The sequence below is a fragment of the Gymnodraco acuticeps genome, unplaced genomic scaffold (genome assembly GCF_902827175.1).
Source record: "Gymnodraco acuticeps unplaced genomic scaffold, fGymAcu1.1, whole genome shotgun sequence".
NCBI lineage: Eukaryota > Metazoa > Chordata > Actinopteri > Perciformes > Bathydraconidae > Gymnodraco > Gymnodraco acuticeps.
The window spans coordinates 136,744-151,992 of record NW_022990212.1 but is presented as its reverse complement, the minus strand read 5'-3'; the positions used below and the strand labels follow the sequence as shown (position 1 = coordinate 151,992).

General features: G+C 41.9%; 1 protein-coding gene across 1 annotated transcript in view; it reads left to right on the top strand.

The window, feature by feature from the left end:
• Window positions 1-15,249, top strand: part of LOC117547582 (inactive dipeptidyl peptidase 10-like) — a gene marked incomplete in the record, with an annotated part of 254,446 nt that overhangs the window by 184,097 nt on the left and 55,100 nt on the right. The window contains 3 exon segments of the mRNA XM_034218401.1: window positions 3,255-3,307; window positions 6,784-6,865; window positions 10,983-11,103. Coding sequence (XP_034074292.1) covers window positions 3,255-3,307; window positions 6,784-6,865; window positions 10,983-11,103 — 256 coding nt within the window.

Below are 15,249 nucleotides of genomic sequence, written 5' to 3'. Positions count from 1 at the left end.
AGAAAAATTAACTTGTCCACATTGCTTGCCGAAAGGGCAGATCTGCTGGCACTAACAATGTCTCCTGATGTGGAGAAAACCCTCTCGCTAGGGACAGAGGTAGCAGATACAGCCAGGTAGCGCTTTGCTAACATGGCAACATAAGGATATTTGGTGTTTGTAATAGCTTTGGCTCGGTCTGATCTTTCTGCGAGTGGTGGAGGCTTAAATGCTATTGGGAGTTGGGTTTGCACTTCAGTCATTTTTCTTTTGGTACCGGTGATATTCACGTTCGGGTGATGCCTTTTCAAGAGTGTGCAAGTTTGATGTATTGCCAGCCGCGTAACCAATTTTAGTTGAACAATGCCGACAAACAGCTTTGGTTCGGTCCACCTGTCTTTGTCCGTCATCCTTGTACGTAACTGCGAAACCAAAATGTTCCCAAACCGGAGACTTCAATGATGCTGGAGGATTTTCGAGCTCAACTTTATCTGCGTTCGCCATTCATTTTTGACAGTTCCTCAAATTACTGACTACATTTGAACGCATCCCTCTGACCAGCTCTCATAGTATGCCTCTCATCCAATGAAATGACTTGCTCGCTCTATGACGCGTTGAACCCAATGTGAGCAAATTACTCTGAATGCTGCGACGCAGCACCTGAGATTACTTCCAAAAAGTTATTCACGTTCTCAATTTTTTACGTTTAACGTTATATTCGTTCGGTACACTTCGGTACACACCTGTACCGAACCGAAGGGCCCGTACCGAATAATTTCGGTACAGGTACGTGTACCGTTACACCCCTACTAGATATGTATGCATGTAGTACCACCCTTGCTAGCGAATCCCTCTCTAGTTTAGCATACTCAGCCTCGTTGTCCCTGGCCCTAGAACCACGATTTTATGGGGCCGGAAAAACTGGGGAAAAGTACCCGCTGCCGGTACTACGCTATATGGAAAGGCCACCAAAAACTGTCCTGGCCTGGACGCTAAAGGACGTTTAAACGGGGCTACCCGCTGCAATGGAAATACGCCATAACATACCTTATAATCTTACTCCTAGCACTACTTCTGGTCCTCCGTCGCTTCACACTTGCAGAGGGCGATTTCTCAACTGGCCGAACTGGTGTCCTGGTCGGTGATGACACCAGAAAGACCGATGGCACTGCATCTCCATTAAGTAATGGTTGTTTAATAAATCCCATGTTATGTTTTATCATACTCTCAGAGTAGTCGTCCGGAAACTTGAAATGTTCGCTGCATACATGCGCCTGTGGATCTTTCGGTTCGGGCCGAGCACATTTCGCTAGCCACTGCCTCCGAACGTACTTCCTACGCTTATCTTTTGGCAATAGATGGAATCGAGCATTCCGTGGATTGTTCCTATCCGAATTGTGGCAATGTTTCGCGATACAATGAGGCATATTTCTATAGAATTGAGAGAGTAACTAGAGTAAACAACATGAACATCAATTTGTCCTCGACACCAAACGCATAGTTTACGTCACTTCCGGTAAAATGGCGCGGCCATAGGGTTGATTATTTCGGTAATTAATCCGTTTAAAATCACTGATAACGACATCGGATTAAAAAAAAAAAAAAAGACTGGCAGAGACTGGTCTGTTTTATCGGATGATAATTATTTAAAAATGCGTGTCATGAGCATTCCCTCCCTTTAAAGTTTCCCATCATGTGCTGAACAGGCTGAATATTTTGATATTTGAATGTTTTCTGTAGTATGTTGAAGTTATTCAACGGCAAGACATGGGGTGAAATAAGAAGAAGACGTTGAAGACGGAAGAATAAAGAAACAGAAGAACAATGTGCACTCTGGACTCATCCAGTGTACTTTGAAGATGGAGAGCTGAGTATGCCCCAGCTCACACTTATTGTCACTGGAGAGTAACTCTTAGTCTCTACATTAGCAGTACAGAATCTTCTCTTGTATTATATCCCCCTGCTTTGTATCACAGCTGAATACATGAGTGTCATATGCATGATGAAATGCAAAACTACGGCCTGTAACCCTGGTCAGAGGTCTATTATCATGTCAGCCCCAGCTCGTCCGGGGGGGGGGGGGGGGGGGGGGGGGCTTCAGGCAGCTTTACATGCCCCCTCCCTGTCTCTTTGAATGCATCTCTCCCTCTCTGTCACTCTGTCTGCGTTCAGTACAGAGGCGATGATGGTTTTCTCTGATGGAATTAAAATGTCTCGTCCCACAGCTGTCTCCCATGCAAATTGCATTGTGTAGCGATTCTATTAGCCAGAGCAACAGCAGCCTGCTTCATTTGATGCCTTCTTCCTTTTCATTTTGTGTCATGATGTCGTTATCTGTTACACTGCGGCTATGGCAAGCCATTTGAGTATTTATTCCATATCCTTGACATCACACGGCAGCGGCCTACACTAGTTGGCTCTTTGATTTCACTTGTTAGATATATGGTCACACTAGTTTGGCACTCTGCTTTACTAGTTAAATAAAACATTATACTAGTCACTCTTTTTCAGCAACTAGTGGCACTTTTGTCCGACTAGTTACCACGTATGCCTTACTAGTGACGCCAGGAGCAGCACTAGTAACGCCAAAGTCCCAACGTGTAAGCTTTTTTATGAACTAGTGGCCCTCTGACCGTACTAGTGACCCTAAAAGTCTTACAAGTTAACTAGTGCGCTGCAAAAGCTCTGACATGTTAACTAGTTACACAAAAGAAGCACAACTAGTTAACTAGTGGCATACATTTGTCTGCACTAGTTAACTAGTAGCACCCAGAATCACTCACTAGTTAACTAGTAAAGGCAAAAGGTTCACTAGTTAACTAGTTGACACCTCTTTTGACCTTACTAGTTAACTAGTGGGGCTCAAAATGTCTACACGTTAACTAGTGAACCCTTTGCCCTTGTCACTAGTACGGTCAGAGGGTCACTAGTTCATCAAAAAGCTTACTAGTTGGGACTTTGGTGCTACAAGTGCTGCTCCTGGCGTCACTAGTAAGGCTTATGTGGTAACTAGTCAGACAAAAGTGCCACTAGTTGCTGAAAAAGAGTGACTAGTATAATGTTTTATTTAACTAGTAAAGCAGACTGCCAAACTATAGTTTGACTATATATCTAACAAGTTAAATCAAAGAGCCAACTAAAGTAGTCAGCTGTCGTCTGATATCAAGGATATGGAATAAATACTCAAATGGCTTGCCATATGCGGCCGCTCTGTTACTGTTTCAGTCAGTCATCATTTAATCTCTCTCTCTCTCACTCTGTTTATCTTGCTGCAGGTTTACCGCCACTCCTACATGGCCTCCTACAGTATCTACAACATTCACACACGGTGAGTGTTTGTGCCCTGCAGCAGCTGTGAGGCAGCCTGTGCTACAAACAAAAGTGGAAGAAGTACTCAGAGCCTCTAGTCTAGATGCTTAAAGGTCCCATGTCATGGCCATTTCTACTGATCCTAATTCCATCGTTGAGGTCTATTAGAATAGATTTACATTGTTCAATGTTCCAAACTCACATTGGTTTCTCATACAGCATCACTCTGTAAAGTATGTGTATTCACTCTCTGTCCGACACGCCTTGTTGGAGCTCCTGCTCCCCCCCCTCCCTGTGAGCCCACTGTGCTCTGATGTGTGTTTATGTGTTACAATGGCATTTGTTAGCAACCAGAAAAGGACACCAGTAATGACCAAACCAGTCTCACTGCATTTTGTGTTATACTGTAGTGACGACATTTAATCTATTGATTCGTGTTCACCAACACGATTTTCCCCTTTTTTTCGTGTCACACAGAACGATTTTAAAATGTATTTCTATTGGTAGTACGTTTCGTGCCGGCACCACATATTTTTGTCCGGTCGGGTCTTGGAAGACCGGAAGCTGTGGGGTTCATAAAAACATGTTCTTACTCAATATCAAGCCACGATTATTTTAGTCTGGGTGCCGTGTTGGCGGGACGTTGCGGGGCTCGCTGCTCCGCTCGAGGAGCGGACAGTGTGAGCTGGATTACGGGTGTCGTTTCCTAGTTGCTGCGTGGGGTCTGCGAGACACCGAGGAACTCAGCCTGTGCACACATGCGTGAGTGTGAGCCGAGGCTGAGAAACGATAAGGTGTGTGCCGGCGAAACTCCGCGGAGTGCGGCTGAGAAAAGAGAAGGCTGAGTGAGTGTGTGTGAGGAGCTCCACGGATTGGTCCATTTGGACCTGGGTATGGTCACGTCACCATACTCAGGAAGAAAACAATGGAAAAAGATAAATGTCCAACGAGGCGTTCTGGGGCAGCATAGACAGGTATTTTCTGTGTTAGAGTTTTACTCGCTACAGGGTGTACTTTGCAAACCCGTACAGCACAGATACTTCAGTAAGGACTGAGTGCAATACAAGTATTATCTTTACGTGTTTTCATATTGTGACCTGCATAAAGGACATGTTTTCACACTTTGTCTCATCTCAGACCAAAGCTGCAGCAGCTTGCAATTACAATGTCTATATTGTTTCCAGCCCATTCAATGACCATTATCTGTCGCAATCAGTATAATTATTTATACCGAGTAGACTACACCTACTCACATGTTGAACAGTTGCAGCTGAAACAGGGAATGTTAGGATTAGAAGAACAAAAAAAATGTAGTTAGGTTTTGGAATAGATCATGCTTTTGGTTAAATCAGTACTTTTAGATTAGATAAGAATACATGTACGTTATTTTTCAAATTTAGGAAATTATTTTATCAAAGCAGCATTTAAACAAGACATTGCACATGAGTTAAAGATAATAAAAAAGTGATAATAAATATAAAAAGTTATTAAATATTGGGAAACTATCTAATTTATGTGTAATAGACATCACTGTTTGAAAACGTCTGCTATAAAAAAAAAATCCTAGATCTGAGCCAATCAAGGAGATCTATTTTGGAGATGAAGTTGGCTCACCTAAAGTGTATTCATCGCATTTTGGTTTCCTGCAATGCACACGGAATAGTGACTGCAGGGTTCTGGTGAGCTGAACACTTCAGTTGTGTAAATCTAAAGACCATATTCCAGCTGTGAAGGCTGACTTTGGTGCATAGCGTAAAGAAGTGGGTCAATGTTTTGAAGACACTACACACCAAATTGCCCCCTGTAGGCATGTCTGTTGTCTTGAAGTTAGAAAAAAGGGTCAGCTAAATAACATGTAATGTAATGCAAGATCCACCTCTTTTCCAACTTAGCTTGGACTACGCACATCTTGATCTCTACAAGTGTGGTTACTGCATGCGGCATGGTTGAGAAGATAACAACATTGAACCCAAAAAGCACATCATCTGCACATGAAAAAAATATAAATATAGTTAAAAGTGAAATATGAAAAAATATATTAATTAAAAAAATTGCTAAACTGAATAAAATTATAATACAATTTATTTTTGATATGAACACATCATTGTACTTTTCAAAGTTCAGGATCAAAACTTGAACTTTCAGATACATTACTTTTTTTCGAATGATCAAAATGTTTGGCCCTGCTTCAGCTCCGTAGAGAGGCTTCAGCTGAGGCAACATCTGTCCATAAACACTTTTAGACAAAACATGAGTGTATCCTCAGTTTGATGGAGTATGTTCATTATCAGTAGATCAGCTGACATTCTGTAGCCTCCTGCTGCTTTACATGGGGGTCTTTAGAGGTCTTTAGAATATCAAGGTGTCCCACTCTCTGTCCAAAGGGCTGATCCTTCCCGCTCAGTGACGGGCAGGTTTCCTGCTGATCATGGGAGATCATTCAAACTTGATTACACTGTTGGGATTTCACTTTTTAAACCAAAGTGTGATTCTGGGAAACTTTGTGATACATTCCTCAGATAATATGCCATTTCGGGTCTCCACTCTGGTATGTTTGATTTATCCTGGTCATCTCTGTGATCATAGAGGCTGCCAGCTGGAGCTCATTTCAACCCTGCCTCACTGTTATGATGGACCAAGAGCGTGTGTTACGACACAGGGAAATCTGCCACAGGGTTTCAACAGCTTGGCTTTGCCCCTCAATATATACTAAATTATCTCCCCCTATTTCATTTTGAGATAACATTTGTATATTACAGCTCCAAGTACTTTTCGATCAATGAGTAATTCAACACATATGTTCTTGATTGATAGTTTGGTCTATAAAACATAAAAAAAACTGTCTAAAGAAATGTAATAAGCACAATGTCCTAGAGAATAGATTAGTTTAGATGTATACACTTCATTGATCCCATATTGGGGAATTGTTTGGCACAGTAGCATGTTAAAAAGCCAAGTCATTTCACATGAAATAAAAACATAACATAAAGAGAGTATCTACCGAATACACAGTCTAAACATTTACAGAATAAGTGAGTATACACTAAATTAGACTAACCTGATATTAAATAAACAAAATGTGTATACATTATAAAGTAAAAATACAATTGTCAAAACACGTGACCACCGCTGGGTGATGTGATGACAACTCGTAGCCATTGGGCTGCAAACTCAAAGGTTAACCATGTCACGCATCAAAACCTGCACTGAACATAATATATATGCATTGTATGCAGACTTTCTCCTGCTCTGGTACCTGCACATTTAAATGTATATATATGTTAGGTTGTTCACAGATATGTATATTTGTACATTCACCTGATAAGAGTGTAACTCGTGTTATTTTTGTGATTTATATTTATACTTTTACTACATGTTTATTCTTATTTTTATTTCATTTGTTATATTCTTATAATCCCTATGTATATTGGCATGTGTACAATCTGTGTTTCTCTCTTATTCTGTTTCTTATCTTTTCTTATCCTTCTCTCTCAGGGAGGTGTGGGAGCTGGACCCCCCCGAGGTGGTGAACTCGGTGCTGCAGTACGCTGCCTGGGGGGTGCAGGGCCAACAGCTGGTGAGAGCACAGACACATTTCCACAGTTCAGCCTTTACACCAGGTGTGGGGAATTGCAGTACCCATAAGGAGCCGTACACATGCTGCAGTTTTTGCGTGGCTGTGTCTTTAGTTGTAAGCCCAGTGGCGATCTGTTCATCTGTCATACTGATCATACAGTCAATAACTTTGTTGTTATTAGCATCTGGTTAGCTAGCTATGCTAACGGATATAAGAAGCTTTTTCTACAACCAGTGAGGTAAAGGCACATCTTTATATGATCATTATAGTTATACAAAAAATAAGAGAATAAAGTAAACAGGTATAAAATACTATATGACAGTAAAACAAGTTGTTATTAATAAACAAGAATACAGTTTAAAAGGGGAGTGATTTGTAAAATATCCATAAAGAAAAAGTAAATCTGTTAATAGGTCTGTTTCATATGGGTGTTGAGAGATGTATCCATAGATCTCTTAATGTTGCTCTCAAAGTGTACCAGATTGATGCTTTTAACTTCAATATTTAAAAAAAACATCTTCCCGGGGGAGCATGCCCCCGGACCCCCCTAGAGGAGGTTAGGTCCCCCCCACTTAAATCATGTCCACATGGATAGGAAACTAAGTACATTTGCACACATCTTGTGTCCATATCTTTCTGTTTGGTGGTATGCCACACCGTGCACTTGCATGCGTGTCATGGTAAGATATCTGGATTAAGAGGTTGCTTTTTCTTTGCACAGCATGAAAGAAAGGCCAAATGAATGGGATTTTTAAGTAGAGGTCAATCATTTGTACGGCCCTCGGAGGATGTTGAAACAATTGAAATGGCCCTTGAGAGGAAAAAGGTTCCCCACCCCTGCTTTAGATCACTGTGTCTGCGTTAGCTTTATCTCAGTTCAGGGTTACTTGTTTTTTTTACATTTACTTATTTGTGTCTCCCACCTGCTCAATGAACTGCATTATTCTCAAAGCATGTTATTTTTAAGGTTTCAAGATTAGCGAGATGAAAAACGTATTTGCATTGATGTTTGAATGCATTTATTAACCGTCTAACGGAAACACTGAACCAACATTAGGTCGTGAGGTTGCTTTCTTTCATGATGCAATTAAATTGGCTAGCACAGACAAATAAAATAATATGAAATGTTGCCTTCAACTTATTTATTTGTGAATGCTTAGTCCTTATCTGACGTCAGAAATTGATAGGAAAAGCGGTCATTTGAAGGCTCTGTAATTGTGGAGAAAATAAAATAATAATATATCTTCAGCCCCAGGCCTGTATGTGTTTCTGAACTGTGAGGAAACTAAAGATGTGTCTATTTTCTAATTCTTAACCCTTAAATAGGCATTTAATATTTTGGAAAATTAGTTGGTATTTTCTACATTACTAGCATGTTATACATTAATCCACCCCTTTAAACCCATGTTACACCAGTCTTACCCCCAAATTACTCTGTTATTACATGCACCATGATTACACTCATATTAAACCCTTATTATACCCATGTTTAACTGTTTCTTAGACCCATATTACACTTGTATTCCAACCCTATTACACCCATATTACACATTAATACACCCCTATTAAACCCACGTTACACCATTATTACACACGTAATACACCCATTTCCCACATAGACACAGTCAAATAACTGACCCCCCAGGATACAGAAGCAATGTAAGGGTTCAATTCCAACTACTCAAAATATACCACATTTTTGAGGGGACCTAATTAGATGCACATTTTCATACCTTTTTTATGAATCTACACCAGACAGATGGTCAGGGGTTTTATTTGACAGCTTAAGGGCTAAAGCTGCTTTATCCATATTTGCACGTTTAGGCGTGTAATATTTGAGCATAAATCAAACAGGACTCCATTAGGAAGTCATTATGGTGATAAGGGTGAGAGCCAGACAGGCGTGAAGGCGTTCTCTCCGAGTGGACCGTGAAGCATCATTAGCTGGAAGAGCATCTCTGGAAACAAGGACCTAATGTGGGCTTTATGTCCGTAGGCAGGCATGGCAATTATCTGGGAATTTGTGTATTCTCATTTAAATTCTAGAAAGTTCTGTTTGGATTATGAATTAGGTTTGTGTCCATTCATCATATCTTAAGCAATGCATTGCACAAACAGTTTCATTATTAGGAGTTGTCTGCATTTCTTTGATCATTTGTGAAGACATGTCAGGGGTTCAGTGTGTGGCACTGTGGCCTGCAGAGGACTGAGAGCCACAGACAGGTTGGACATTTCTGAGGGACGCTTTTTGACTTTGTTGTACAACTCTCCTTGTTAAGGTCATGGCCAGAGCTTAGGCTTATGTTACATTTGGAGTTATGAGCACTTCTTAAATCTAAACAACATTCAAAGAAAACTATATTTCTCAGGCCTTTACTCTTCCTTTGTCATTGTTTCCAAATGTTTTTATATCAGAGTAAGGGGATATTTTGTGTAATTGCCCCACAGAAAAACCTTGATGGTTCCACACTACGTTCTTTGAAATACAAAAATACTGATCACTGCTATCATTTATTTAGGGATGTTTTATTCAAATGTATAGCATGAGGTCTTCTGGTGACAATTTATTTTTGTCATCAAATCATTCAACATTTCTCCTTTTATTTACTATAAAATAAAGTTGTATTTGTGTTAATAAGTCAGAATGAATTTGGTTAAAAAGGTGTGTAACAAATTTAGGTTACAACGTATACTACATGCTTTATAAATAGCCTAACCTGGTTGAGAACAGTTGCACAAGTGAAGACAACAATATCTCATTTGAACAAACCTGCGGCGCTATACTCTCCCTACAGCTGCAGTCCTGTTTCCTCCCACTTCTCTTTTGCAGATTCTGCTGTTAGATAAGTGTTCTTGAACCTTTAGCTCATGCTCTGTCTCCGGACTGATGAGGTCTCGGGTCCTGCAGGCAGTCAGCAGGCAGCCTACAGACTGATGAGGTCTCGGGTCCTGCAGGCAGTCAGCAGGCAGCCTACAGACTGATGAGGTCTCGGGTCCTGCAGGCAGTCAGCAGGCAGCCTACAGACTGATGAGGTCTCGGGTCCTGCAGGCAGTCAGCAGGCAGCCTACAGACTGATGAGGTCTCGGGTCCTGCAGGCAGTCAGCAGGCATCTTATGTAAGATCACTTAAGACCACAGACGTCCATCTTTTTACAAAGACTGAATAAAGATTGGGTTTCCTAGACGGACTTTGATCAGTGTTACGTTGACATATGTTTGTCTGAGATGTTGTGACGTGTGTCAGTGAGCTCAGCATCATTTTTTTCAACAGGGAAATCTTGGAAGCATTTTTCACTCAGTAATCTTTAGTATGACAGCTATTTAAACATAGTTGTCTATACATTCATGGGCAACTGATCAACATCAAGTACTTATTTTGGCAGCTGGTTTTTCACATCACTATTTCTGCATTGCAGGCTTTTCTTGATGGAAAACATGCTTTTGCTCTTAAGCTGCCTTCACACCAACAGCAGGGAAACGGAGTTGGCTGTTAAGTTCCTATTGAAAGAATTCAAAGTTGAATTTGTTTTATATTTGACCTTGATTGCAGATTATCTTTGTACGCACAAACACTGAGATAACTGCTGTATGACATGGCACAGTCAAGAATGTGAAGTAACCATAGAAACAAAACTAATTTGCTCTTTTAACCACAAGGCTCTGCGGTTAAAAGACCCTTGCGGTGGGCAAAGAGGAAATTATCTATCATGTGAAGGCAGCTTTATCTTGACAAACAGGTCGTTCATCCAATCACCTGCAAACCATTTTCTTAATAGCTGTTTCCAATGATGGCTGCCGAGGTGGTTCAGGTTCACAACCTATTTGGGCTGTTGGGTTTTGGAGCCAAAGTGTCAGAACTGGAAATCCCTTGAGGTAGAGGGTTCTGGCTCTTGGATTTTAATTGACTGCTGAGGCCTGAGGTTTACTTCCATGAAAACATTTGATAGTACATTAGAGGTTATCACCTTCAATACTTTGGCATAATTGAGCAAATGAGTATGTGATATACTAGTTTATAATTTGCCTACACAAAAGATTACAAACATCAGAAAATGGAAAAACCCCAAAAGAATAATAGGGCCTCTATAAGTCATGGCTGTGTGCTTTGTCTCTACAGATCTACATATTTGAAAATAACATCTACTACCAATCAGATGTCAAGAGTAACTCCCTGAGGATAACATCTTCAGGGAAGGAAGGCATCATCTTCAACGGGATCGCTGACTGGCTCTATGAAGGTACATATCAACCTTTCCTCATACCTAATTAGTCTGTCTGAAAGTGTTAACAGCATGTGGGCGCCGCGTGACAAATAACAACACACAAAATGAAAAACACTGACCTGCAAATATGTCTCACATCAAGACTGACTGGCAGTAATGGGACAGTTGCAACACTTCAGAGAGGACATATTCTGCTAATGTTCAGGTGTATATATGTAGTGTCTCTACTTTAAAGAGTCCTCTCCTGCTGATGTTCAGGTGTATATCAGTATGTAGTGTATCTACTTTAAAGAGTCCTCTCCTGCTGATGTTCAGGTGTGGATCAGTATGTAGTGTTTCTACTTTAAAGAGTCCTCTCCTGCTGATGTTCAGGTGTATATCAGTATGTAGTGTCTCTACTTTAAAGAGTCCTCTCCTGCTGATGTTCAGGTGTATATCAGTATGTAGTGTCTCTACTTTAAAGAGTCCTCTCCTGCTGATGTTCAGGTGTATATCAGTATGTAGTGTCTCTACTTTAAAGAGTCCTCTCCTGCTGATGTTCAGGTGTATATCAGTATGTAGTGTCTCTACTTTAAAGAGTCCTCTCCTGCTGATGTTAAGGTGTATATCAGTATGTAGTGTCTCTACTTTAAAGAGTCCTCTCCTGCTGATGTTCAGGTGTATATCAGTATGTAGTGTCTCTACTTTAAAGAGTCCTCTCCTGCTCATGTTCAGGTGTATATTAGTATGTAGTGTCTCTACTTTAAAGAGTCCTCTCCTGCTGATGTTCAGGTGTATATCAGTATGTAGTGTCTCTACTTTAAAGAGTCCTCTCCTGCTGATGTTCAGGTGTATATCAGTATGTAGTGTCTCTACTTTAAAGAGTCCTCTCCTGCTGATGTTCAGGTGTATATCAGTATGTAGTGTCTCTACTTTAAAGAGTCCTCTCCTGCTAATGTTCAGGTGTATATCAGTATGTAGTGTCTCTACTTTAAAGAGTCCTCTCCTGCTCATGTTCAGGTGTATATTAGTATGTAGTGTCTCTACTTTAAAGAGTCCTCTCCTGCTGATGTTCAGGTGTATATCAGTATGTAGTGTCTCTACTTTAAAGAGTCCTCTCCTGCTGATGTTCAGGTGTATATCAGTATGTAGTGTCTCTACTTTAAAGAGTCCTCTCCTGCTCATGTTCAGGTGTATATTAGTATGTAGTGTCTCTACTTTAAAGAGTCCTCTCCTGCTCATGTTCAGGTGTATATTAGTATGTAGTGTCTCTACTTTAAAGAGTCCTCTCCTGCTCATGTTCAGGTGTATATTAGTATGTAGTGTCTCTACTTTAAAGAGTCCTCTCCTGCTCATGTTCAGGTGTATAACAGTATGTAGTGTCACTACTTTAAAGAGTCCTCTCCTGCTCATGTTCAGGTGTATATCAGTATGTAGTGTCTCTACTTTAAAGAGTCCTCTCCTGCTCATGTTCAGGTGTATATCAGTATGTCGTGTCTCTACTTTAAAGAGTCCTCTCCTGCTGATGTTCAGGTGTATATCAGTATGTAGTGTCTCTACTTTAAAGAGTCCTCTCCTGCTGATGTTCAGGTGTATATCAGTATGTAGTGTCTCTACTTTAAAGAGTCCTCTCCTGCTGATGTTCAGGTGTATATCAGTATGTAGTGTCTCTACTTTAAAGAGTCCTCTCCTGCTCATGTTCAGGTGTATATCAGTATGTCGTGTCTCTACTTTAAAGAGTCCTCTCCTGCTGATGTTCAGGTGTATATCAGTATGTAGTGTCTCTACTTTAAAGAGTCCTCTCCTGCTGATGTTCAGGTGTATATCAGTATGTAGTGTCTCTACTTTAAAGAGTCCTCTCCTGCTGATGTTCAGGTGTATATCAGTATGTAGTGTCTCTACTTTAAAGAGTCCTCTCCGGCTGATGTTCAGGTGTATATCAGTATGTAGTGTCTCTACTTTAAAGAGTCCTCTCCTGCTGATGTTCAGGTGTATATCAGTATGTAGTGTCTCTACTTTAAAGAGTCCTCTCCTGCTGATGTTCAGGTGTATATCAGTATGTAGTGTCTCTACTTTAAAGAGTCCTCTCCTGCTGATGTTCAGGTGTATATCAGTACATTACATTACATTGCATTTAGCTGACGCTTTTGTCCAAAGCGACTTACAATAAGTACATTCGACCAGGAAGACACAACCTTGAAGAAAACAGAATCATATAAGTATATCAGGTTTCATAGAGCCAAACATTTCAAGTGCTACTCAACTGGCTTTAGGTAATCCAGTCCTTTATTGGTATAAAAGTGCTTCGTTAATCGTTCTAACGCTCGAAGTGGAGTCGAAAGAGATGAGTTTTCAGTTTGCGCCGGAAGATGTGCAAGCTATCTGCCGTCCTGATGTCAATGGGGAGCTCATTCCACCATCTTGGAGCCAGGATAGCAAACCCACGTGTTTTCGCCGATGGGAACTTGGGTCCCCCTCGCAGCGAGGGCGCAACGAGTCGTTTGGCTGATGCAGAGCGTAGTGCACGCGCTGGGGTGTACGGTTTAACCATGTCCTGGATGTAGGAAGGGCCAGATCCATTCGCAGCACGGTAAGCAAGTACCAGTGTCTTGAAGTGGATTCTAGCAGTTACCGGAAGCCAGTGAAGGGAGCGGAGGAGCGGAGTGGTGTGGGAGAATTTAGGAAGGTTGAAAACCAGACGAGCCGCTGCATTCTGGATGAGCTGCAGAGGTCGGATGGCACATGCAGGTAGACCAGCCAGGAGGGAGTTGCAGTAGTCTATGCGTGAGATGACGAGAGCCTGGACCAGAACCTGAGTCGCTTTCTGAGTCAGCTGGGGACGTATCTTCCTGATGTTGTAAAGCGTGTATCTGCAGCAGCGGGTTGTAGCAGCGATGTTTGCAGTGAAGGACAGGTTGTTATCTAGGGTCACACCCAGATTCCTTGCAGTCTGAGTCGGGGAAACAACTGAGGTGCCGATGTTGATTGTCAGGTCAAGAGTTGGACAATCTTTTCCCGGGAGGAAGAGCAGCTCAGTCTTGTCAAGGTTGAGCTTGAGGTGGTGAGCAGACATCCACTGAGAGATGTCAGCTAGACAAGCAGAGATGCGTGCGACGACCTGGGTCTCTGAGCGGGGAAAGGACAGAATTAATTGGGTGTCGTCAGCGTAGCAGTGGTAAGAAAAACCATGCGGGCTAATGACTGATCCGAGCGAGTTTGTGTACAAGGAGAAGAGGAGGGGGACCAAGAACAGAGCCCTGAGGGACCCCCGTAGTTAATTGACAAGGGTCGGACTCAGACCCTCTCCAAGTCACCCTGTAGGTACGGTCTTTCAGGTATGAGGTGAGGAGGGAAAGTGCAGAGCCAGAAACTCCAAGTTTTTGGAGAGTGCGAAGGAGGATCTGATGATTCACCGTGTCGAATGCAGCAGACAGGTCCAACAGGATGATGACAGAGGAGAGGGATGCAGTTTTGGCAGTGTGCAGTTCCTCCGTGACAGCAATGAGAGCAGTTTCTGTGGAGTGACCTGCCTTGAAACCAGACTGGTGCGGATCCAGAAGGTTGTTCTGATTGAGATAACAGGAGAGTTGTTTAAAGACAGCGCGTTCAAGTGATTTAGACAGGAACGGGAGGAGAGAGACAGGCCTGTAGTTTATAACATCAGACGGGTTGAGAGTGGGTTTCTTTAGGAGAGGGTTTACTCTTGCCTCCTTGAGACTGTTTGGAAAGTGACCAGAAGTTAGAGAAGTGTTGATGAAATGGGTGAGAAACGGTAGAATATCAGGAGCGATAGTCTGAAGGAGGTTTGAAGGGATAGGGTCCAGAGGACAGGTGGTAGGGCGGGCAGAGGTAATGAGGGTAAGAACCTCACTTGGAGAGAGAGGGGAAAAGGAGGTTAGTGTGTTGGTGGAAGGAAGGTCTGGTGACCCAGCGGTGAGTAAAGGTGAGTCAGAAAAAGAAGAGCGAATATCATTAACCTTTTTTTCAAAGTGGGTCACAAAGTCGCTTGACAGAAGTGAGGAGGGGGGAGGAGCTTTTGGAGGGTCCAAGAGGGTGGAGAAGATGGAAAATAGTTTTTTAGGATTGGAATAGGAAGATTGGATCTTATCTTGAAAGAAAGTGCTTTTTGCCTGAGAGATCGAAGCAGAGAAAGAGGAGAGGAGAGCTTGATAGGTTAGGAGG